Source organism: Larus michahellis, chromosome 17, assembly GCF_964199755.1.
Source record: "Larus michahellis chromosome 17, bLarMic1.1, whole genome shotgun sequence".
Lineage (NCBI taxonomy): Eukaryota > Metazoa > Chordata > Aves > Charadriiformes > Laridae > Larus > Larus michahellis.
In genome coordinates this window covers 2,154,591-2,177,587 of record NC_133912.1, presented here as the reverse complement: position 1 = coordinate 2,177,587, position 22,997 = coordinate 2,154,591, and the positions used below count along the sequence as shown (strand labels likewise).

Below are 22,997 nucleotides of genomic sequence, written 5' to 3'. Positions count from 1 at the left end.
GAGGAAAGGAGGGAATTGGAAATACCCGAGCAGAGGCAAGGAGAAGGAAATGGGACATGGAGCACAACAGGGTCAGGGTGGAGATTGTGGCTGTGGGGAATTTAGGCAAGATGAGCAAGGGAAACTAGGGAGACAGACGGGTCGAGTTCCCTCCGGAAAAAGAAATGTAGATGATAAATCTGTAGGGAGAATCCTGGTCAACAACGAGAAGTGTGAAAACAGATAAGGAGCCAGAGGCACGACTGAGCAGGGGACACGAGCAGCTCCGCTGCACGGCTTTAACCACAGCCTTTTAAAGTTTACACGACAGAAACCCACATCATGTTGTGCAATCCCAAGACATGCTTTTAGAGACCCTGCCCCTTGGTTAGCTCCCGGCGAGACGCTGGGTATCCATAAATCCCGCTTGTGTGTGTTGTCCCATCGGCACAGAAATAGAAGCATGTTCCCAGCATACTGTTTATCCTGATAATCACGCTAATGGCTGGACTGCCTGCATCCTCACAGGCTTTTTCGCCCAGCTGATGGCTGATGCAGCAAATTAATCTTTCTACTGTGGGAACTCAGTTCCCGTTAATGACTAGAAACCCTGCATAAGGCGCTGTGATCAACAGGAAATAATTTCATAAAGCACAACCCCGTGGCAGAGCCGACTCGGCCCTTAACCCTTTGCTAAAGATCACGGGGCTGAAGAGGACGGGTGGGATGGCCTGTTCTCTGGGAGTCTGAGTGTTGCTGTTGTCAGGAGAGGTGTCTGGTGCTTCCTGAATGGACATAAACAATCTCGACATTGGGGGCAGCAGCAAAGACACCCAAAGGCACTCCAGCCCTACTGAACAGCAAGGAGAGAGCATGCGTTTGACCCAGGGAGGCAGCTCTTCCTCTGTCTTGCACAGGTATATTTCTGGCACTTTCGAGAAGCCTGTGTTTGACCTACTTTGCAACCATTTTGTGGTACTGCATAAATCACCAGCCGGGGACACATCTTGGGGCCAGTCCTCCTAAATCCCAAGCCTCCCTGCCAAGCATCCTCAGATGCCAGCACCTGGCAGACTCTCCCTGTAACAAAGGGAGCTGGGGAACCTCTTTGCTCCTTGTCCGAATTACGGCCACCGTGTTTTAACTCCATCCAAGTTATTAACAACGAGCATTCAGTGTCACTGTTGTGGTTTCCAGAGTGGTGATACCTGATCTTATCATCCTACCCCTGCTGAGGCTACATGGAAGGCTGTGCCTATGGACCAGGACAGTTAGATGGCAGTCACAGGAGCCTCAATAAATAAATAAAAAAATTAAGAAAGAAAGAAAAAAACAACAAACAACACCAAAACAACAACAAAGAAACTACCTATTAACTTCAAAAACTGTAAAAGCAGAAAGGTTAATGGTCCCAGCAGGGTGGAAATTCTCCAGGGATTTCAAGCACCGTGAAAGGCAGCTTCATAGTGAATTTGAGAGAGAAAAGAAGAAATAAGTGCTCCTGAGTGTCTAGAGAAGGACAATGGGACAAACGCAAACAGCAGACAAAGCCTTTGGAAGGTGCTGCCCTTTTGGCACCCAAAAGAAGAGGAGGAGAAACCCCACCAGTGGCTTTATTGCCGGTTATGCCAAGAGAGGAGCAGGGACCTGCTCTGCCACCCGGTATCTTTCACTAAAAGTGCTGCAGTTCCCCGCAGGTGTAGGCGATGCTCACACAGACAGGGGTTTTGCAAGCCCGGTAGCCCCCGCCCCAGGCCAAGCGTGCCCTGTGCAGGTGTGGGCAATATCTCATTAGCTCTTTGGGCCAGGCACTCACTTCTCTACAGCACCTGCATAGCCCATAACTAATTAGCTATTTATTTTTTTTATGCTGTCGCAGCCCTGGTCAGCAGCTGGGGAAGAGGTGAGAGCTTCGCAGAGGGGGCACAGGACTCATAGAAAGTTCCTCTACAGACTTGTTTTGAAACCTTAATCCCATTATGTGTCTGTGCTGCAGTTTCTCCCTCTTTATAAATGGTTATAGAGACACCAGCCACTCACATGGAATATTTTGAAACACAAAATCATGAAACTTTAGTTAAAAGCCATATTATGGCTGGATGCTGTGACCAACACATACTCCACAGAATTTGTTTAGTCTATTAAAGGAGGGGAAGGGGCAAAAGGGGCTTTTGGTCCAGCAAGTCAGTGCTGTTAGCAAGAACCACGGGCATGGAGAAGCTTTAGACTCCTACCTATTTCAACACAAGGAAGAGGGATCACTTAGCAAAGCACAAAGCACCCATTAACAAGCCACAACACGCATTTGATCATTGCCCGGGGCTAATGCAAACCTCATTCACACCAACAGTAGGTAGCACAACCAGGCTCTAAAGCACAGCAAGCAATTTAAAGCAACCACTCCAAGTACAGAACCTACTGGTCACCCACCCCACAGCACAGGGCACGGACACATCCTGCCTCAAGAAGGGCACCATCACTGGGTGACAAACTAATTACGCCTCCTCCCAGGCATAAGACCTCAAAAAACTCAAGCTTAAGACCTCAGAAAGAAGCCAACTTTCTTTCTGCACACCAAAATAAAGGCAGAGGGCAAATTCCTTCCAGATTTCCTTACCTCCTTTCTCCTCCATGGCTGTTGCTCTTTTTCCTCACGGAAGCAAGGTAGAAGGCAGCACCTTCTACCTTGAGAGGAGAACTCTCCCTCACCGGCACACAGGGAGCTCAAAGCAGCAAGCTGGGCAGCAGAGAAGTGAAGAAGCCCACCATGAAGACTTCACCACCAGACAACTCCAGCAAAACCAACTTCAACCCACACTTTTCACCACAGAAAGAAAACAACAAAAATAACTCTACTACCTCTGCTCTCCCAGCAGCAATCAACAGCTTAAGAGAGTCCTCCTGAGCACTCAGGAAGGGTAACAAGGTCCACCTGTGAACAAAGCCACACCACTCCTACTCGTCTCTTACTGGTCAGTTGGTGGTGTTATGGGGTTAGAGTTCAAATCCACCAAAAATAATTCAGTGGGGCTTTTGAGGACTTATGAAAATACCAACTTAATTCCCAGCATCTCAAAAATGAGTGAGCTTTTACATGTTTCCTGTTGGTCCACAAAAATACGTGTTGGGAACTCATGTTTTCTCTCTTTTTCTCCTATTTTTTGCCTTTTGCAGGATGCCAGGGGAGGAAACAAGCGTATTTTACTTCCAAATTCTTGTTCAAGAATGTAATGAAAACTTGGAAATTATTTTTTCATGAAAATGTCCACTTAGGAAAAAGGCAATTCTCTTCTCTTTCAGGAAGAAATGGTTTCATTAAAAAGGAATAAAAAAGTAAAATTTTACTTTCTAATGAGAAGCCCGAGTCTCTTCTTAATTTATTGAGTAGCAACCCCAGCCACACAAACATACTTTCTTTATTATTCTCCCCGGTGTCCACACTTGCAGCAGGCAACTTTCCTGACAGGACTTTTGAGTTACCAGCAGTACCTCGGTTAGGAAAAGAATAAAAATCTGTCTGGCTCATAATCTGTATTCCTGATTTACAGCCAGACTTGCAAGACTTAGCTCAGGTCAAAACTCAGCGCTGTCTTTCTGCCTTATTCAGCAAAGGATGCTGAACTGGGGTCCTGCCCGTCGCGCTTCCAGCGGGGCCGTGCCAAAGAGGAATTTGGCTTGGGGAATGGCTTTAGCATGTTTCTATTCTCATGGTAGCTCTGCAGAAGGTAGCTGCTATCGGGCCAAGTTTTTTGTCTAGACAGATGCTAGGAGACGGTGAGTAAACCATTCACCATCACATAACTAACAGAATTCCTATGACAAGCTCGTGCCATTCCCGCTAGGTCACATTGCCTCCAGGCTACGGGATTTGAGAGTGGCAGGATATTTTACTGTACCCGTTGGCCCCAGAAACAAAATTGCAGTATTTCTGGGAGAGAGGAAGGATGGGAAGGGTCAGGTTAAACGTCAGGAAACGGCTGATGCATCAGTTCTGCAGCCGCAGTGGGTGACACATCAGGGGGGCAAGTGCTGGCCGCCCCTGCTTGTCTCCAGCCGTGAAATCGATAAAACTAGATCCCTAAAGCAGCATTGCCATGTAAGTCCTTGCAGTAATAGCCACAGAGGTGGCCCGTGATTGGCAACACAAAGGAGATAAAGCTGAATGTTAATAAGCAGGACTTGGAAACAATCTCTCCCTGCAATCTACAGCTCCAGTTCATTACTTCTTTAGCTTCAATTAAAGTTCTTACTTAATGTGGTTGGGCACAAAGCCATTTTACCAGAGTTCTGTCACTAGCATTGTATTTATAACCATGATATCAATATGCTCCACCCAAGGCTGAAATCCCTTTCTATTTTGAGCCGTGCAAGAAGAGGACAGAGTTCCTGCCCCAAAGAATTTAGCATTTAAACAGGCTGCAAGACGCAGAGAAAGGGACTCCGTGGAGCCCGGCAGTATATACCAGCATCGGAGTCGGGTGGACATAAGGATGTGGTCTGCTAACTGAATGCAGGTTTGTTCCCTCCATTGCTGACCAAAAAAGCGTTTCCATAAATCTGCAAGTCCAGAACATCGTTCAGAGCCCTGTCCCTAAAGCACTAAAGTCAGGGGCATCTGTAAGCTTTTAATCAGCTTTTTCTTCACCCCTTTGGTTTGTCAGTTAGAGCTGACAGCACGATAGTCCTTGCAGTGTGCTGCTCTGTCAGCTTCAGAACTGCTGATCTCCCTCACGAGTGATTGAAGTTCTCCCAGCACCTCATTACCGGCCCTCCCAGTTGTCTGCCCCACATCAAACGGGTTTCCTGAGGCTTTGACAACAATCTCCCTGTTTCCAAGGGAAAGCTGCTGCAAGCTTTTTTTTTTTGGTATGAAATGATTTAAGGGAGCTGAAAGAGGATTTACCCATAGATGGAAGAAGCTCCAATTTTGTATCCTACCACGCACGGTGGAAGACGATCCCTACAGTCAACGGGCAAGAGAAGGCCTGGAGAAGTCAGCACTTTCAGAACTGGCTCTCAGAGGATGCTCCATCAGGATGGCGACGCAGACATCGGCTCTATCAACACTTCAGAGGTGCGGGTAAACATGTGGGACCTCTAATCCTGCTTGCCACCATGGAAGTGCTGGTACTGGTGTGAAGATATGGTAGCCCATGCCTTGGTGTGGACTGATCGTGTTGTCCCACCTAACGCACATCAATCGGCCAACTATTTGCCCGGGATCTCGAGTGAGGTGGAAGTTCATGCTGCTGCACCCCCTCAGAGCCTGAGCTTGCTGGAAATGCCCTCCTTGGCCTCACACACCGACGCGCCAATCCCTCCTTCGATTGCAAGACGATCACAGCCTTACAAAGCAGCTCAAGGTGGGGAAAAGCTGAGTGCCCAGACCCAAACTGGACTTCAGGGTGCTTGCAAAACAGTACCGAGCGTGAACGAGCGCAGAACTGTCTGCACTGTGACAGATTTTCATCATTGCTATTCATCTTGGAGCACAAATTTTAAAGGAGCAAAGCGAGCCCTTATTTCCCAACGCTGAAAATGCCTTTAGGCATCACATCCAGCGTGATTTCCCTCACTGGAAGATTTTTGCATCTAACTTGTCCCTTGTAATAGTCACCGTGGTGCACTGGCTAGGGAGCAGAGAGAAAACGTGCACAAGCACGGGCGCGTGATGGAGCCTGTGTGCGTGCACAAGCCGATCTCAACACGTCCGTACCCCAAATAGCATGGCAACGGGAAACGGCGCCCTTCACACTGTGCATTAATGGTCATTCCACACAGCATGTTGCTATGCAAAACCCAGGAGGGCTGCACACTGCATCTGTCTAACTCCTAGTGAGCGTTGCTTCAGGCAGCTGTTCGAGGCAGATAATTAAAGATGGTCTCCAAATCCATAAATCAAAGAGAGAAAGACCTTGAAAAGGGGGACAAAAGGAAGAAAAAAGGACTTAAAAATATGCCCTGTGCTGTGTAATACTGAGATAGGTTCTTTCCAGGCACAATTGTGTTTCAGAAACAGCCTGCTGAGACTCTGCGAGTTACTCGGGAATCCAGGTGGGGGGAGGCATTTAATCTCTGGGTTTTTGTGTGGCTTTGAGTGCTTTGCTCTGCTGTTAAATCATAGCTCTTCTTTTCTGCACGGCCTGCCGGGGAGAAAGCAGACGACGGTAGTTCCCCAAGGAAAAGCTGTCGAGCTGAGGGGACGTGACTGGCGATGAAAAAATACCAAGGGAGAGCAGCAGGGAGATTTCTCTCCACAGTCCAGATACGCAAGGAGAAAGCTTAACCAACAACAGACCTCCGTTAATGTCTCCCTTCCGAGCATTAACATTCTATCAGCATCAGTAAAGTCACAGACTAGTGACAGAGGGAGATGCCCCATTTCATAGCAAAGGAGAAACCGAGGCACGAGAGGGCAAATATGAATATATGAGAAAGTATTTCCCAACAAACATCACAAGTGGACGGCGATCTGCTATGGAGCAGTACTACACGAGGGCCCTGGACAGGCTGGAGAGGTGGGCCCACGCCAATCTCATGAAGTCCACCAAGAGCAAGTGCAAGGTCCTGCACCTGGGTCACGGCAATCCCAAGCACAAGTCCCGGCTGGGCGGAGAATGGCTGGAGAGCAGCCCTGAGGAGAAGGGCTTGGGGGCGTCGGTGGATGAGAAGCTCAACACACCCCGGCAACGTGTGCTGGCAGCCCAGAAACCCCCCGCAGCCTGGGCTGCATCCCCAGCAGCGTGGGCAGCACCGACACTAGTACAGGTCTTTTCCAAGGATTAATCTCCTTTCCCCCAGAGGCTTCTGCTGGCTCTCGTGTAGCATATGATCCACCAGAACGACACTCGAGAGCATCCGAAGTCCTAGAAGTCGGATGTTCGGTGCCTGGAGATGGGGTGAGGTGGCTCGGCAGCAGGATGCCTGTTCTGCGTTATTAGCAGTACTGTGTAATTGAAGACTGGGATTTTCAGCATCTTTGCGTCTCAGCTTTCCCAGTTATGAGAAACACGCGAATGCATCCAACTGCTCACTCAAAGATGACCGAGAAGGGAAATTCAAACATAAGTAATGTTTGCAAACTAGCATTTCTGTGTAGACATCCATACGAAGCTTCGTAATTCTGCTTTAGGGTAAAATCAGCTCTTTTTAGTGGTTTCAGCTGAGCAACATTTGTCCCATGACATGTAACGTACGGAAGGGTAGCAGAGGTTCAAGTTTCAAGAAGGAGAATGAATGCAGAGAAGACACCAAGTTCGGAGCAGCTGCAGGTTAGACGAGGCCATTTTAAAAATAAAAGATCCCGCTAGGCTGTGCAGCAGGCAGAATGGCGCGTGGGCCTTTTTTGGGGACAGATTCTGTGGAGTCTATCCGGAACTAAAGTAGAATTCTTAATGAAACAGAAGTGCAGCGCTCTAAATTTAGAGGCACTATTAATGCTTTTAAAAGCATGTGCATCTATAGCCACGCAGTGTCTGAAATTTCATTCGCAGCGTTTGCTCCCATCAGGCCAAATCCGAAACCCGCTGAAGCCGGTGGCAAAAATCCCGCTGATTTCAACAGCGCCGGCGCTCGGCTCACTCTTCCTGTCCCTCTCCATCTTTGGTTGCCCAGCCGGTAGATGGCTATGTCTATGAGACAGTCTGCGGTCGTTGGTACTTGTAATTCTGTTTTATGCTTTAGCCTTTCCGGCAGCAAAGAAGAAAGGTCAGGGCTCACAGAGGAGCTGGTTGAGCGAGACAGCAAAATAAACAGCAGGCCAAGTAGCCGAAATCCAAAGGAGATATCTATCTTTTCAATATCAGACCTGTTAGTCTAATACTCTTTGTTTGTGTTGCAAAACTGGCTTCTCTATTGCACTCCAGCCGCATTTACATCAGATGTGCCATATATCAAATAATAATACAGACAGGAACTGCGACTTGTCTGGTAAATCGCTTTCTGCTTGTAAAATGCTGATCTCTGCGGGATGTGAATGGATGAGATCTGTGGATTGAAGGCAGTATTGCAGTCTGTGGTATGACGGTAATACGTGAGGGATGTTCCTATCAAACCCATACTGCAATTTATTGTTTAGTCAAAAAAACCCCCCAACCCTTGATATATAAATATTTCACCTGAGAAGAACATTCACTCTAAAACCAAGGACGCAGACAAGCTTTCCAGTGCCGAGGAATGATCAAAACGGATGGTCTGGATGGATGCTTGGGACTCAAGAGCTGCAGCTCCTCCACAACAAAGCCCACCAAAATCAAACAGGAATAGAGCTCATGCTTTTCCGTGGGATCATTAACAGCCGATAATCCCTCATTTATTCTCTATTCCAATTAAGCACGTTATGTGTGGGGCAGGGGTTAAAAACTGGTATTGCTTGTTCTGTATAGAATCAAGAGAGAAGCATTTCTTTTGGCGTTAATTGCAAACTCACCTGTCCTGCCAAATTCTCCTTCCTCGTAAGGTCAAGAAACTCAGACTGATGCACCAATAAAACAAAACCCCAGCTCCTGTCAATCACCGCTGGGTTTATCTGTTAGAGACACCTCTTTCTGCCAACAGCCGGGTTCTATTTTTACTGAGCAAATGCTTTCACACCTCAGCTTCCATGTGTGTGCCCACTTCATGTGTTGTTCACACCTAGTTTACTCTTAACACCTCTCAAGGACCTTGCAGATAGGCGTGTAAGGATTCCTCCTCTGGACAGCCATGTGCCCTGATAGGAAGGGGGAAAACAAATAGGAACCAGAGTTGCTGTCAGCACTTAGGGCTATGGAGGGGGGACAGGAGAGAAAAGGGGCAAGGGAGTGTGTCTCCACTCCTTCACGACTGCTGTCCACTTTCTCCTTTCTCTTTTTGTAATCAGTTCGGAGTTAAAGCCATAAAAGAAGAACATCCTCTCAGCAAGGCCCTGCATCTTTTGGACTTATTTCATGCGAGCTGTAACTTTCCTGCAATTTTCCACGTGCAACAGTGGGAGCATAACCTTCCAGCAAGGGGTCAACGTGACCACTGACACATGAGCAACCACCTGAGGAAGTTTAAGGCCCCCAGACCCAAACTAGCAATGTAATTACTGAACAAACTTTCCTGCAATGCCAGATGTGCCAAAGACTCACCGAGTAATCACTCGGAGCACGGGGGGCCAGGCTGTGTCAGCTCACCCTGGAGTCTTTAGGATGGCCATGCGGGACATAACATCACTCCCGTCCTTCACCAGTTGCTCCCACTTCAGTAAGACGTGTTCAAAGTGTGACTACTAACCCAAGTGTAGTCTTGGAAATATTCCCAAAGCATCCACCTCAGTGACAATTAGGTAAGAAATACGAATCCCCTTGATACCAGTTTAGAGTTTTTCCAGTAACTTCCCACTTAATCTTTGGAACGTGCGCTATTTAAAGAAAGAGGAGCAGAAATTTAATTGGGATGGAAATAAATGTACATGCCAAATGTAATTTGACTTTAAAGAATGATCCTAGTATTTAAAACCTATCACTTCTCCCCTTCCACCTCAGTTATTAATAGCACAGGTGCAGAAGACATCAGACGCTTTCCCTGGGATGAACCAAGCTAACGGAGGGTTGGCCAACCTGTACCCTGTACGTCGGGCTCTTGAAGGGTATCTGGACGCCTCCATATCAGAACATTGTGTACACATGCTTTGCTGAATCCAGCCTGGCTGTGATTTACCACCACTAAGAATAAACGCTTCCTAAAAATAAACCCATACTTTCCTGGCTTCCTTCCTTCCTTTGTTTTCTTTCTCTCTTTGTTTTCTTTCTCTCTTTCCTTCTATTTATCTATCTAGCCATCTTCTTTTCTGCGCTTAGTGCGGATTGAATATTCAAAAAGACCTCTCCTTTTCAGCATTATCAGGCTAGGGCCCTCCCAGCACACAAGATTACCTACAGTAAAGTTCAGTTCACTTCCTAAAATTACTGACACAAGAATAAAACATTTATGAGCCAGGCCTCTGTTTCACAATCGTTTTACAAAGACTATCATTTCATCCTTGTAAACAATCGGCACGCTATGCAAGAAGTGAATCATTGAATTGATTTGGATCAGGAAAAGGCTGCTTCTTTATGTCAGACTTACGACAGGATTAATTTAGGACCTGTTTTCAATTGAAGAACAAATAAAAACCCCAATGGCTCAGAGCCTACAAGATACTTGCAGGCAGATGACAGACAACTACCACAATAACACGAAGTACAACAGCATAAAGTGCTTTCCTTATTGTTACTTCAAGTCGGACGTCTCTACATCCCTCACTCGCCCTGAAAAGAATAGTAAGATTGGAAGAAAAGGCATGAGAAATTTAAAAGGCTATTGTTTCTTGAAGTCCCATTTCCCATTCTTCCTAAGGGAAAGTAGGGAATCAATCCCTTACCTGTCAGAAATAAGGGTTGCTAGTTCTTTCCTCTGCCATGGAGAGCGGGGCCAAAATATTCAGCTGTGGCTGACTGGTCATTTTGGAAACCCAATTTGGTGCGCCTCAAGAGAACCCGATTTTCATAAGGCATCGGAGCAGCCTTCCCTAGTTCACTAGAGCATGAATCCCACTCATAATTATTGAGCCCATTTTGTATTCAGATTCTACTCTCCCTCATGCCGAGCGACATCAGCTTAAGTGTTCTCATCTCGTGTCTTTCTTTTCCCACAATTCAACTTTTTCACATTAGCAGTGACGGCGGGGAAGCCTCTCTGAGATGTATTATTTCATTGAATGTTTCCAACCAGGCTACATCTTTCATGGCCTTTATTTGGATCAATCACGTTAAAAGCTGATGTTGCATTATTTAATCTTTGACAGGCATAGAATTAAGATGCAGGTTTATTCGCTTACAGAAAATGTCAGACTAGAATTAGATGATCGCTTTAGGGATTGAACCTAACTACTACGATAGCTGCTTTTTCAAGTAGAAAATGTTAATATTCTTGCCATGTTTTTCCCCGGGTTCTAGTGGCAGGAGAATGGGATTTATTAGAACCTGGAGTAACTTTGTGGAAAAATTATCCTGTTCTTTTCTTCAGTGCAAACAACCTGTAACTGAATATTCAGGACCGGATTGTACTATACCAGGTTTGGTACTAACATAATAGAAAGCACCCTAGATAGGGAACACTGCACAGGAATTTTAAGGACTTATCCCTGAGGGCAAGTCAGATTGTCTGCTGCAGACTACCGTCTTGTCTGCCTTCAGACAGTTCTATAAAGCTACGCTGATTTACAATAGCCCGGACATTTCCTCCTGCCACTTCAGTTTCCCACATACAAAGCCCGGTGCTCTTAAAGCTCAGTTACCAAAAGGACAGAATTCAACAACATGTACTCCAAGGAGACAGATATTTCATGGGAGAGTCCAGGATACCAAGGAAACTTTCCTCCTCTTGATACACTCACCTGGGTCAGGGAAGTATTAGGCCATATCCTCAAACACCATTTAAACATCTCAAAAATGAAAAAACCAACCATCTATCTCATGGCCCTGCAGTGTGCTGAATCTCCACTTTGCTGGATTAAATACCCACCACTGAAATTTTCAGTACCCTATGCATTGCATAGCAGATCGTCAACATGTCCAAGAAGCACAACACCCCTCAGAGAGTGGGAGCTGTGATGGGAATGCCCACAGCTCTCCAAGGGTCCCATCACTTCATTTTTAACTGGGCCTGAGCGACCTAATCTCAAAGAATCACAGACTGGCTAGGGTGGGAAGGGACCTCTGGAGATCATCTCCTCCAACCCCCTGCCAGAGCAGGGTCACCCAGAGCAGGTGGCACAGGATCTCACGTCCAGGTGGGTTTGGAATCTCTCCAGAGCAGGAGACTCCCCCACCTCTCTGGGCAGCCTGTGCCAGGGCTCTGCCACCCTCACAGGAAAGAAGTTGTTCCTCATGTTGAGATGGAATTTCCCATGTTCCAGTTTGTGCCTGTTGCCCCTTGTCCCGTCCCCGGGCACCGCTGAGAAGGGTCTGGCCCCATCCTCTTGCCCCCCTCCCTCCCTTTAGCTCTTGCTGAGCGTTGCTGAGATCCCCCCTCAGCCTGCTCTTCTCCAGCTGACCAGCCCCAGGGCTCTCAGCCTTTCCTCAGCACAGAGGTGCTCCAGCCCCTCAGCATCTCCGTCGCCTCCGCTGGACTCTCTCCAGCAGTTCCCTGCCCTTCTGGAACTGGGGAGCCCAGGGCTGGACCCAGTGCTCCAGATGTGGCCTCACCAGCGCAGAGCCAAGGGGAAGGATGACCTCCCTCCACCTGCTGGCCGTGTTCTCTATTCTCCTGATGATGCATTGTAGAAGGACCAATGTGCTCTGGTAACGAGCGGGTTAACAAGCAGCTATACAAATTTTTCTCCTCTGTAGCTGTTACCCCACAATCAAAGCAACAGCCTGTTTTTCAGCATGGATCTTATCTTCCTACTCGAGAGGTCACAGATTGCCAGCCTTGTTTTAATGAGCTGTGTCCTGTGAATTTCACAGTCACTTCAAGTCTAATAAGGGAGCCCACAGGGGTAGTGTTTTCAATTTGCTCCTCTTTCCTGGCGAGTTTGTACCATACATCACACGGAGCAGCTCGCAGCTGGTGAAAAAGCAAAGAATTAGCTTGTATTCCCTATGCAGGGCTTTTGTAATTCAATATTTATTAAGATTGGGGTCCTCTCCTTCGAAAGGCCAAACAGTTTGTTTTACTATGTGTGGGATATATTACGTTAATATAGTGAACAACTGCTTCCAAGAACTAATTTAGTGACGGTGTTGAAAAGCCCTGCGCACTATGGAAATATTATGAAGAACTAACAATCCTTAATGGTTTGTCTCACCAAGCCTTGCGCATACAAAGTAAACATAATTGGAATCCCTGTTCCCACCATCAGAACTAAGGGCTACTTCACAACTGAAATGACACCTAAACGTCTAATTTTAATTTCAAATTCCCTCTATAAAAGCCCAGCCTGCTTGTTTTCCTGCCTTCTAAGGAAGTCTTGTGAAAAATGAGCAAATCTACGCTTTACTTAAATGTACATGAATGAACACAGCTACCAGCTGAAGACCACTGCAAAGCAGTGCTCCTTGAATATTCATTAATTCTTCCAGACGTCTCATATTCCCTTGGACACCGAGTAGCAAAATACTATTGCTCAGTAAATAATACCACTCTCCCTTGAGAAAGTCAGAGATCTCTTTTCAACTTTCCACCTAAAAGGAATGTGAAATATTCCATTATTATGGGGTATAGAATATATCAATCTTCATGTTCACGCAGAAAATTTTTATTTGAGATGCTTTCTCCTGGCATTTGGAGATTGAGTTGCTGTATCGAGCAGAATTAAAGTATTTCATTTTAGTGAGATCTGGCATTAGTTTATGCTTCTCTACTGTCTGCTGGTGTCAGAAATGAGCTATATATTTCCAATAAATGCATAAATACGTTTGTATACAGATTAATATAGAGGAAAAATTCAACATAAGACGCTTCACCGTGAAACATGCCCAGTGAGTCACCAAAAAGATGGAGAGAACTTTAAGAGGATCTCAGAGTGAAAGAAGGCTGCTGTTAATTGGTAGGAACCTCCCAAATAAAGAGGAGCTAACGGAAGTGTTTCTTCATCTGTCTGTCACAAATATTCCTGTTGTGGATGTCCTTGTGAATAGTTTTTCTGCTTTTCTGCTTAAACTGTTTGAGTTAATTCGATTTTTCAGTTAAATGAGTAACAACAAGAGATTCCTCATCAAAGGGTGTGGCAAATACGTTAAGCGCGGCTGGAAAACCTCAACGTGTGTCTCTCCATCATACCCAAAGGCTAATTTCTGCACAAAATGGAAAGAGTGCCGGCCACACAAGAAGTAGGAGGTGCAGAAGGGTTTTCCAGTGACCAGGGATACCTTCTGGTGTCCCCCAAGGTACTGAGGGAACTCAGACCCTGCGGGTCAGTAATGAGACTCGTGTTCTTGTACCCACTCTGCAATTCCCATCAGCTCAAGGAGACACCATTAACCTTAAACCCAGTTTTAATTTTCCATGTCCTGCTGTAAAATCTCAAATCGTCAAGAAAATTCTCCCTCGTGTTTCTAGAATGACAGTTGTCTGGAGAGCGGGAGAAGAACGTAGCACGGAAAACAAAGAAAACCAACTTTACCCACACTACAGTTGATAAAAATTAAATGTCAAACAGGACAAGAAAAACTGACGTGGTAACATACAGAGGACGGGATCCATGAGAGACTCCGAGTAATGAAAAGGTCAGAAATAAAGCCTGACACAGACAAGATCTAGGGAGGCAGAAAGCTCATCAGAAGAGTACAACCACTCAGGCAATTTAATGAATATGTTTTATGTAAATGGAACAATTACTCTTCCAGGTAAAGAGACTGTCCTTACTCTGAACACCACATACAGCCCACGTCAACCAGCAAAACAAGGCATAAGCTTTGTGCAGGGACACGGCCCAGTCGCGGGGATGGGGAGCGATTCCCACTTCTGTCAGGTTGCCTGGTGGAAACTGTCGGTTTTCTCAGGGATTTGGTTTGCAGGCGCCACCTTCTCCACGTAAAAGCATGTGGGTCTGCAGGTTTTGAAGGTCAGAAATGTGCCATCATGAAGTTCCTGTTATTGTCTGACATTCGGCCTCACTCTCCCCTGTTTGGGTCTCCCCTCCAATTTGGTCCCCCCTTTCTGGCCACAGATTTTCCTGGACAAGCCTGTTCTTGTCCCTGTCAGTGATCACGCTGAGCAGAGGGAAATCACAGGGAAGATGACCTCTTTTTTAGGGATGACCCCTTCTTTTGAGGGCTATACGATGCCCTGTGACAGTGTCCCACTTCACGGTTCCTTGTGTGAACCCAGGATGAGAAATAGCTCCTGCCTCAATGACATTGCAGCCATAAAGCCCCAACTCAGCTTAAAATTCAGGACATGTTCCTGGGCCTTCCTGAACCTGAGCCTAAACACATACGACAAACAAAGCAACATGTGTAAGCACTGAATTGTAGGGGGGGGCAGTGGAAGGCAGGGATAAAATGGGAGTTCTCTGAGTCACAGCCCATTGCCTTAGCCATCAATTATGCCGCCTTCTTCAATATTGTATATAATGAAGCCCAGCACTTTGCGCGGGGCGGGCTGTACATTTACACCAGCCGGGACCCATTATTCGCTCAGTTCGTTATTACGACTGCCGAGGAGGCGCGCTGCAGGAATAACGGCGAGCCTCAGCCCTGCTGGGCAGACACAACAGAGGAGTCCCGCGCCCGGAGCTTGCGATCCCCCTGCGAGAAGGTAGAAGAAAACCAGGCAGGGGAAGCACAGGGCAGCGAGACAGCTATGATCCGATAAAACCTGACATGGTGAAATCAAATGTGAAAAAAAAAATTGTCTTTTCTCTGCTGTTGAAAGGTAGTTGGAGAGTTGTCCCAGCTGCCCCACGGGATCTGGGGTCCTGGTCCTACTCCCTTCCCTTTGCAGTTGCGGTTCCAGCCGCGCGGTCTGTCTCTTTATTCAGCTTGGCAGCGGAGGGAAGGTTCGCTCTGGGAAGGACAAACCCCTCATGGCCTTCCTTCAAGGGTCCATCGGGCGATGACTCTCTCTGCCTGCACCTGGCATCTGTCTCTCCTCTTTCTATTCTGGGAGGCCGAGAAACAGCTGAGCTCCGCTACCGTATGCGAGGGAGGCAGATGGGGCGTGAATTCAGTAGTGATTGTACTGCTCATTTGTTTGGCATAAAAATGACGGACACATGATAGAACAACCCGGAACAAACATGGGGGGGGGGGATGAATGCTGAATAGCTTTCACCGTCATTAATTTTCCTGTTACTGCGAGTTTTTGCTTCTCATTCAGTGATAAATCTGCATAAACACAGAGGGTTATAGTTGTCATCCTGATTCTCGTCAGGTATTTTAGCTGACAGGCTGGTCTATTTGTATGGTCTCCTATAGTGCATATCTTAGATTTTTGGGCAATGGGAACAGACATTTCAGTTTCACGGCTTCGTTAGCCACACACGAGGAGATGTACGCGCTACCAGGTATTTGGATAACAAAGGTAGAAAGGGGGAAGCATTTGTTCCCTTTATGGGATAGAAACGCAGAGTCATAGAATTTTTTATTAACCTTTGGCTTTATCTGCATTCGGTTTTGTAAGCTCTAAATCCACGCAGGATTTGAGTTGAGGACCACGGTAAAATTTAAAAAGAACCTTTTTTTAAGATTAGGTTTATCTGACATGAACCCCAAAAGCCTTCACTGACCAGGACAATGAGTTCGGTGGTTTCTCAGCTTAGCCCATAGCTGCTGTTTGTGCATACTCTAAAAACACCATTTCATTCAATCTGATGAAAAGTCCCTTAAGGGAAAATATATTGAAAGAGCGATGGGTCAAAAATATGATGCATTTGCACTCAGAAAATGCCGGCTAGTGCTGCTGAATTTGCACATTGTAACTGCAAAAAGCTTGGAATCCTTAAAATATTCCTGCATGGTCATATGCTGAATGAGGAGCTTTATGAATATTTCAATTACAAGATGAGGCTTGAAAGAATAGAGTTGTTTCAATTTTGAATCACCCTTCCTTAAATAACATGCCCTGTTTGGTATTAAATTCGACTCGGTTAAAGCCAACAGCCGCTCCACAAGCCCTGGGCAACGATGGGACCTCAGGAGCTGGAACCACCTCACTGTCCCTCCTGCTATTGCCTTGAATAGACCAACCGTGGCTTCATTCAGGAGACGCTGAGCTCTTGCCATCCTCTTTGGCAAACAAACCCCTACTTAGGTGGCTCAGCCGAGGTACTTCCCCTCCTCCTCGCCCACTGTTATTTCCAGTATTTGAGTGTCAATTTAAGGGCTCAGCCTTTTGCTGACTTCAGTGGGGCTTTAGTTAGGTTTTAGGCTTCTCGGAAAAGCAGTCACAGGTTTGTGCTACCTGGGTCTAGCTTAAGCAGGATGCCCAGACACTCCCGTGAGGCAAATAACAAACTTCCTCCAGCAAAACTGCGAAATTAGGCTTTACTTTCAGTACTTATCAGCACTTTCAGTAGTTATCGCTGTCTCACTAGCCTTGAAATGGAAACTGCTGCCACTTCTATGCATGGACTGAAAGCTTGCCTAGTTTCCCTGTGACTTAATTAAGCATCCTCTCCATCATCCACCAAACTGCTGCTTAACACGTGCTGGCAAGATGCCTCTGCTATACTGCAGCAGATACGGCTGGCAATGCATGGAGCTTATCATGGGGTATTAATTACTTGAGCATAAATAACATTCCCTCTTATCTCAGCTTCACGATCCACTGGCTCTGATGGAAATACATTCATAATAACAAGGGAGAGAAAACAACGAGGGGGTAAATTCAAGCCTAAAAAATGACTGTCAGGTCTGGAAAGGAGTGAAAGTTAAAGCCAGGTGAATGAAAATGGAAAGGAAAGGTACATTTCTAAGAGGCGTGCTGATTAATCCCCGGCACCAACTACCAAGGAAAAAGGTGGATTCTTCATCTCTAGGTATCTTCAGATCAGTCTACGAAACATACTTTAGTCAAAAAGAGTCGCCTTAATAAGTGTAAGTGTGGAAACTCAAGGGGAACAAGGACAGGAGGTCAGCTTGGCCACCCAGGAGCACTCGTGACGCTGCAGAAGAACAGCACGGATAAAAAGCCAGGCCTCGGGAAGCAGCTGATACACCAAAACGACTCGGTTTGCAGGGCTCCCTCCCACGCCAGTCCCCAAACCCTCAAACAAAATCAAGCAGAATGACAAAGCCTTCGCCGTGAGCAGCCCTCCTTTCCTGCCTGCCTTCACAGCTCATTAACTCTCCTGCACTAGAAAGGTGATTCCCAACTCTCCTGTCACAAGGAGAAAAATCAAGAACGAGAAACGTAGCTTTCGTTTGCTGAAAAACTCTCATTAATGATTGCGGGACGGAAACACACACCTGAAGTCAAATTCCTTTCCTGACTGTGCAGTGCTGAGGGTTACGCTGGGTTTGTGCTCTGCAGCCCAGGGATTCCCATTTCACGGCGTAGATTTGGCCGCAGGAAGGACACTGGGTACGTGCGTGTCTGTATGGAGGCACCTGGGCTCACGATGAATAACAGGGTCCTCAGGTGGGGTTTTAAAGTGCAGGATTCGGGTACGGAAGCTTCTGTGGGGGTGTGTTTGTGAGTAACGCTTTGTGTACGAGCACAATTAGCTCCTGAGAGCTGCCGGCAGGTGCGTGGCAGGAGAGCTGGCTATTTTATGGACACAGACACTTCCACAAGCGCGCGCTATTGTGGACGGATGCTGTGGTGAATTTTGCTTACCAGTGATACATTTGTAAGGCGGATGCAATTATTCAATGTTTTGAATATGTATTTTTAGCTTGTTTACTGGGTCCATTATATAAATATGAATGGTTATTTGTGCATGAATAGTGTGTTTACAGGTTATAAATGTTTCTTGTGGAGTATTAGTTAATATTTTTGAAAGTGCGGAGGCTGATGAGTGGATAGTATGTATTGGATATTTATGTGGGTGGAGCTCTTTGAACTCACCTAAGAGATGCAGACTTGTATTTAAATGTTCGTTACGGCAAGGAGTGGGTCTGTTCTGCTTCTGTTCCCATGGTTTACTGTCCTGCACACGCTTGCAAAACGGCGGGGAAACTGATATAATTTTCAGAGATGACAATTACTCCCTTACTTTCAGAAAGGTCCAATACGCTCACTAAATTAAATCGCTCTCCGGGATAAGGAACGGAAAAGGAGAACAGGGGACAGTCCTAGGGCTGCCTGAAATGCTTTGGAAAGGGTAGGGCTTGCATTACCAAACCCCACAGAACTGATTGCCGTGCTACACAACTGGAAAATACGGTTCCTCACCTTCTATATATCAAATGCAAGGTGCGCTCAGCGCTGGAGGATATCTTCCTCCGGATCTGCTCTGCTTATTAAAAAGCACAGGAGGCTGTTTCTCCTATTCTACAGAAGTCAGGGAAGTTCTTTTGCTCCTGCTCACAGCGGTGCTGTTTGAAGCTTCGCTTCCACAAGGTACTTGGGCGTATTTGCAAATTTCAAACACAGAATTAGTCCGTGAAGCCAACAGAATACCCAGCTGCTGAAGGAATTTGCTCAAGAGGGGAGAAATAGAGTTCTCGTCTTAATTCCCATGGGTTGTAATAGACTTGCACCCCGCCGCACTGCGCACCGGTCAGCAGCTCTTCTGCTAGCAATACCTGACGCGCAACAACAAAAATTCCTAACACGTAGGCTATGATTGCTCAGACCTGACGGAGTAGGAAAGAGAGGTTTTGCGTGATGAACTCTCGAGGGCAACGAGCAGGTGAAATAACTTTGGGGGTATCTGAAGATGGCCAGCTTCTCTCTGGAAGCCAGGAAGGAGAAGGCGGGCGCAGAGGCAATCTAGTGCCATTTTCCAAGCTCTCTATCTCTGGTGTCAGGTAAGGGACCCAGCGAGCCCTCTCTCATGTTGAATTGAGCTGAACAAGTCAGCTCCTTGGGCAGAGCTTATCTAACATCTCTCTGAGGGGCTGAAATTGCCTCTGACTTGCACGGCTGAGTTACGGTTTTACTTTCCATTACTATCCCCCACATTAGGAGTTCACTTCAGCTGCAGAATAAAAAAATTCTGAAAAACAATTTGGACACGTAATTATTTTGCCGAGGTAGGGTGAGAAGCGAGAGTCTCAGAAAAAGAACAAACCCTTCTAAGAAACCTCTCCCTGTTTTCTTCCCTCTGTTCCTCTGCGGCGCGGTATTGAAAAAGAGGAAGCTGAGCAGAAAAACTAAAATGAGACCCTTTTGAAAAATACTGCTCACTCCAAGTCTGCAAGATGCTTTCTCGAACTGAGCGTTTCAAATAAAGTCACTTCACTTTGAAACTTACTGTATAACATAATGGTAATTCCTACACCCTGGAGGCCAAGCTGACTGCTGGCCCTTAACGTGGCATTAAGGACAACAGAGTCCCGTCATGTTCATTTTTCTACCCCTCTCAGAAAGAAATACAAATTTCTCTTTTACCTGCATTATAACATCTGGTCTCTAATTAAATAGTATCTCTGATCCCTACAGATGATGTTCTCCTCTTTGTTTACATGCCAAAAAGACCGTTGCTTTCTATTTCCAGTTTATCTCGTCTTTGTGTTAATATCAAGAGGCAAAACCACAGCGTGCAGTTCAGTCCATCCCTACTACAATGTATATTTATTTCATAGATAAACATATGGTCCTTCCTATATGGAAAATAACTCTTGCATATTATATATTCTTCATTCCATTTTGATAAATTATCCTTCAAGTATCTTATTTTTTCCACCAAATTTTGAGGGGTAAGGGAGAAGATTTTTCCCCAACAAGGCCATTTTTTGGTGTTGTTCAAATTTCTGGAAATTTTTCATCTCACAGACTAGTTTTCTTCACCCTTTTCTGGCCATGACAATCCTCTTTGGGGAAGTATTGTTCTATGCTTACCTCTTTGTAGAGACCGAAATTGTTAGCTCAATTTGGTGCTTCATGGGAACAACAATCTTAATTGTGCTGCAGGACAACGCACGCCTAAAACACTTCAAGCATTAGACCTCCAGCGATGTTATTCCTCGCACTGACAGACGTGGTAGTTCTTCTTCTTCCTGAAGAAGAATCAGGAACTGATCCTGATTTTGGACACCAACTAACGTGCTTGCACCAGCCTGACCAGATGGCTTCAGTTATGTCAGCGCACGTTCCCATCAGCCATAGGGACATCAGCTTTATTTCAAATATGTACTTTACAGAAGAGCAGAGAGTTTTGCAAACTGTTGCTTACCCGGTCTACCTACTCCAGGGATTCTGTCTGAAATCCCAGAACTCTCAGATGGCCACTTAATTTGTTTTAAAACATCAACTGGAACTGCAACTGGGACACCCAGGAAAAAACCTTCACTGGGGCAAGATCTAAACTTCCTGTGACCATGGACAGCCTAATAACGTGTCAGAGATTCCATGAAAAGCCTACACAAAGACAGGACTCCAGGTTGAGAAGACAGTCCAAAATACAACGGATACACATGCTAAAGGTTCGCAGGGCAAGCTGTCCTGTTAATATCAGGCATTTTGCAGGACTGTGATCCTGGAGGAAAATGCTAAAATTCATGAAGGCAAAACACTTCACTACATACCAGAGAGGTTTGGGTTTTTTCCTCTTCTTTTAATTTAGCAGTAACAATGTCTACAATACATTGACTCACAAATTAAGTGAAGGTATGAAACCACATTCTTCATACTGAGATGGGACATTCTGGACTTTTACTTTTTAAAGACCCTCTCAAGGGGGAAGAGTTCTGAACGCCCAATGAACACCTTTTGAAACAACCAGTGGTGGGATTTTTGATTTTAACAGTGATCATATTTAGTGAGCTTTGTCCATAGAGATGAAAAATGCTTTGCAAACGAGTGCAGAGCTCGGAACCTCACTGTACAGATAAAAGGGGAGGGAAACTGAGGCACAGTGCTGTGCAGTGACTCGCCGGGATCAAGCAGCAGGCAGCAGAGATCTGGAGATAAATCTCAGCTCTCTGACTCCCAGTCAATTCCCGACTCGCCAGGCCACAGTCTCCCAGTAAGTGTGTGTGGGTATCTACTGTCCAGCAGTTCACGTGTTATACAGGCAGGTCTTCCTTCACCTCTCCTGCTGTCCCATTGGCTCCATTCAATCCTGCTGGCTCCCTGCCTTCTTCCTCCTCTTCTTCTTCTTCCTCTTCCTCTTTTGCTGTCCCTGCCTCTCTGCCTCCGCCCAGGAGGGTGGCACTGGAGAGGTGGCTGAGGAGCTGGCCCTCCCGGCGAGACTCGGCCAGCTCCTTGGCACAGCACACGGGAGTGTTGGTCTCGTAAGTGCTATGGAAGCTGTTATAGTCGACTTCGTAAAAGTCCTTCTCCAGGGTGAGGACAGGAGTGAAGCGATGTCCCCACAGCACCTCGGTGTCCATGTAGGAGCTGCGAGCCTGGCAAGTCATCCCTGGGTAGAAACAGAGGGATGTTAAATGCAAAGCTTCCTTACATGCTCACCCAACCACTTCTTTCATTTAAAAGCACTTTCATGTTATCTCCATACCTGATTGCTCTGGGACACAGAAAAGGTCTTCGCTTAATAAGCCTCACAAAAGCCTCTATCATGAAAAAGCTGAGCACTCAAAGGAAGAGGGCTGGATTCATCGCCGCATCTTCAGACTGCTTCCTGAACCTTGGGCTCATGAGTTTGAGGTCCAAACCTTAGTGGTACCTTGGTACCACTAAGCAGCTTCTTTCTGTCCTCACATTGCTCTGTTGAGGTGCTGCTTGCGTGGCTGATACTAACGGCACTTCTGCTGAATTGTGCTACAACGACATCCGACCCTGCCAAGGCACCCCAAATCCCAACCCACACAGCCCCTAAGTGGAGCGAACCACTGCCCTGCACTCCCACCGCGTCTGACCCCATCCCTCTTCATCCACAGCAGTATCAGCCATTCCCTCCTGCGCTCAGGTTAAGACACCAAGACTTAACAGCCCGAAAGGTGGAGAGGGCCACAACTCCTCGTGATTTATATGGCAAAATGACTTTTCAATACCTCTGGGGGGTTCAATTCAACTGCACTGGGTTGGCAGATCCATAACCCACAACGACGCACAGTCGAGCTCATAAGCATGTTGAATTCCATGTATTAACGGATTGTGGACTGAATGAACAGTGGGCAGTATGAAACTGGTATTTGTCAAGCTGCTTCTCAGCCCCAAGGATCAGAGTTTATTTATTTACTTTGAAAAAGTCTGAAGAGAAGCTTTGCAGAACTGGGAGAAGAGTTCAGCATTGGCGTAACTGCGAACAAATTCCCTTGGGATCACCTGCCAATGTCAAGGCTGACTTCTCTTCCAAATATTTGTCTTCTGTTTGTCCTAATTATGTTATTTATTATGCTATTATGTGATTTTGGAATTAACTCTGGTGAAATTCGGAAAACCTGACCTCACAAAACCTCCCATTGTTCTCTTTTGGAGGGCGCAATGCACAGGGGGGG

The 22,997-nt window shown here is 46.3% G+C and overlaps 1 protein-coding gene across 4 annotated transcripts in view; it reads right to left on the bottom strand.

The window, feature by feature from the left end:
* KCNJ5 (potassium inwardly rectifying channel subfamily J member 5) overlaps positions 1-22,997 on the bottom strand; it is a 119,878-nt gene that overhangs the window by 37,990 nt on the left and 58,891 nt on the right. The window contains exon 4 of one of the 4 annotated variants that reach the window (XM_074561432.1): positions 20,138-21,958. The exons of 2 other annotated variants lie outside the window; for them this stretch is intronic. In XM_074561432.1, coding sequence (XP_074417533.1) covers positions 21,603-21,958 — 356 coding nt within the window. In that variant the 3' untranslated portion in view covers positions 20,138-21,602. Of the gene's footprint in view, positions 1-20,137; positions 21,959-22,997 lie in introns of those variants that run through there. One more of the 4 variants, XM_074561433.1, reaches the window with a different exon arrangement.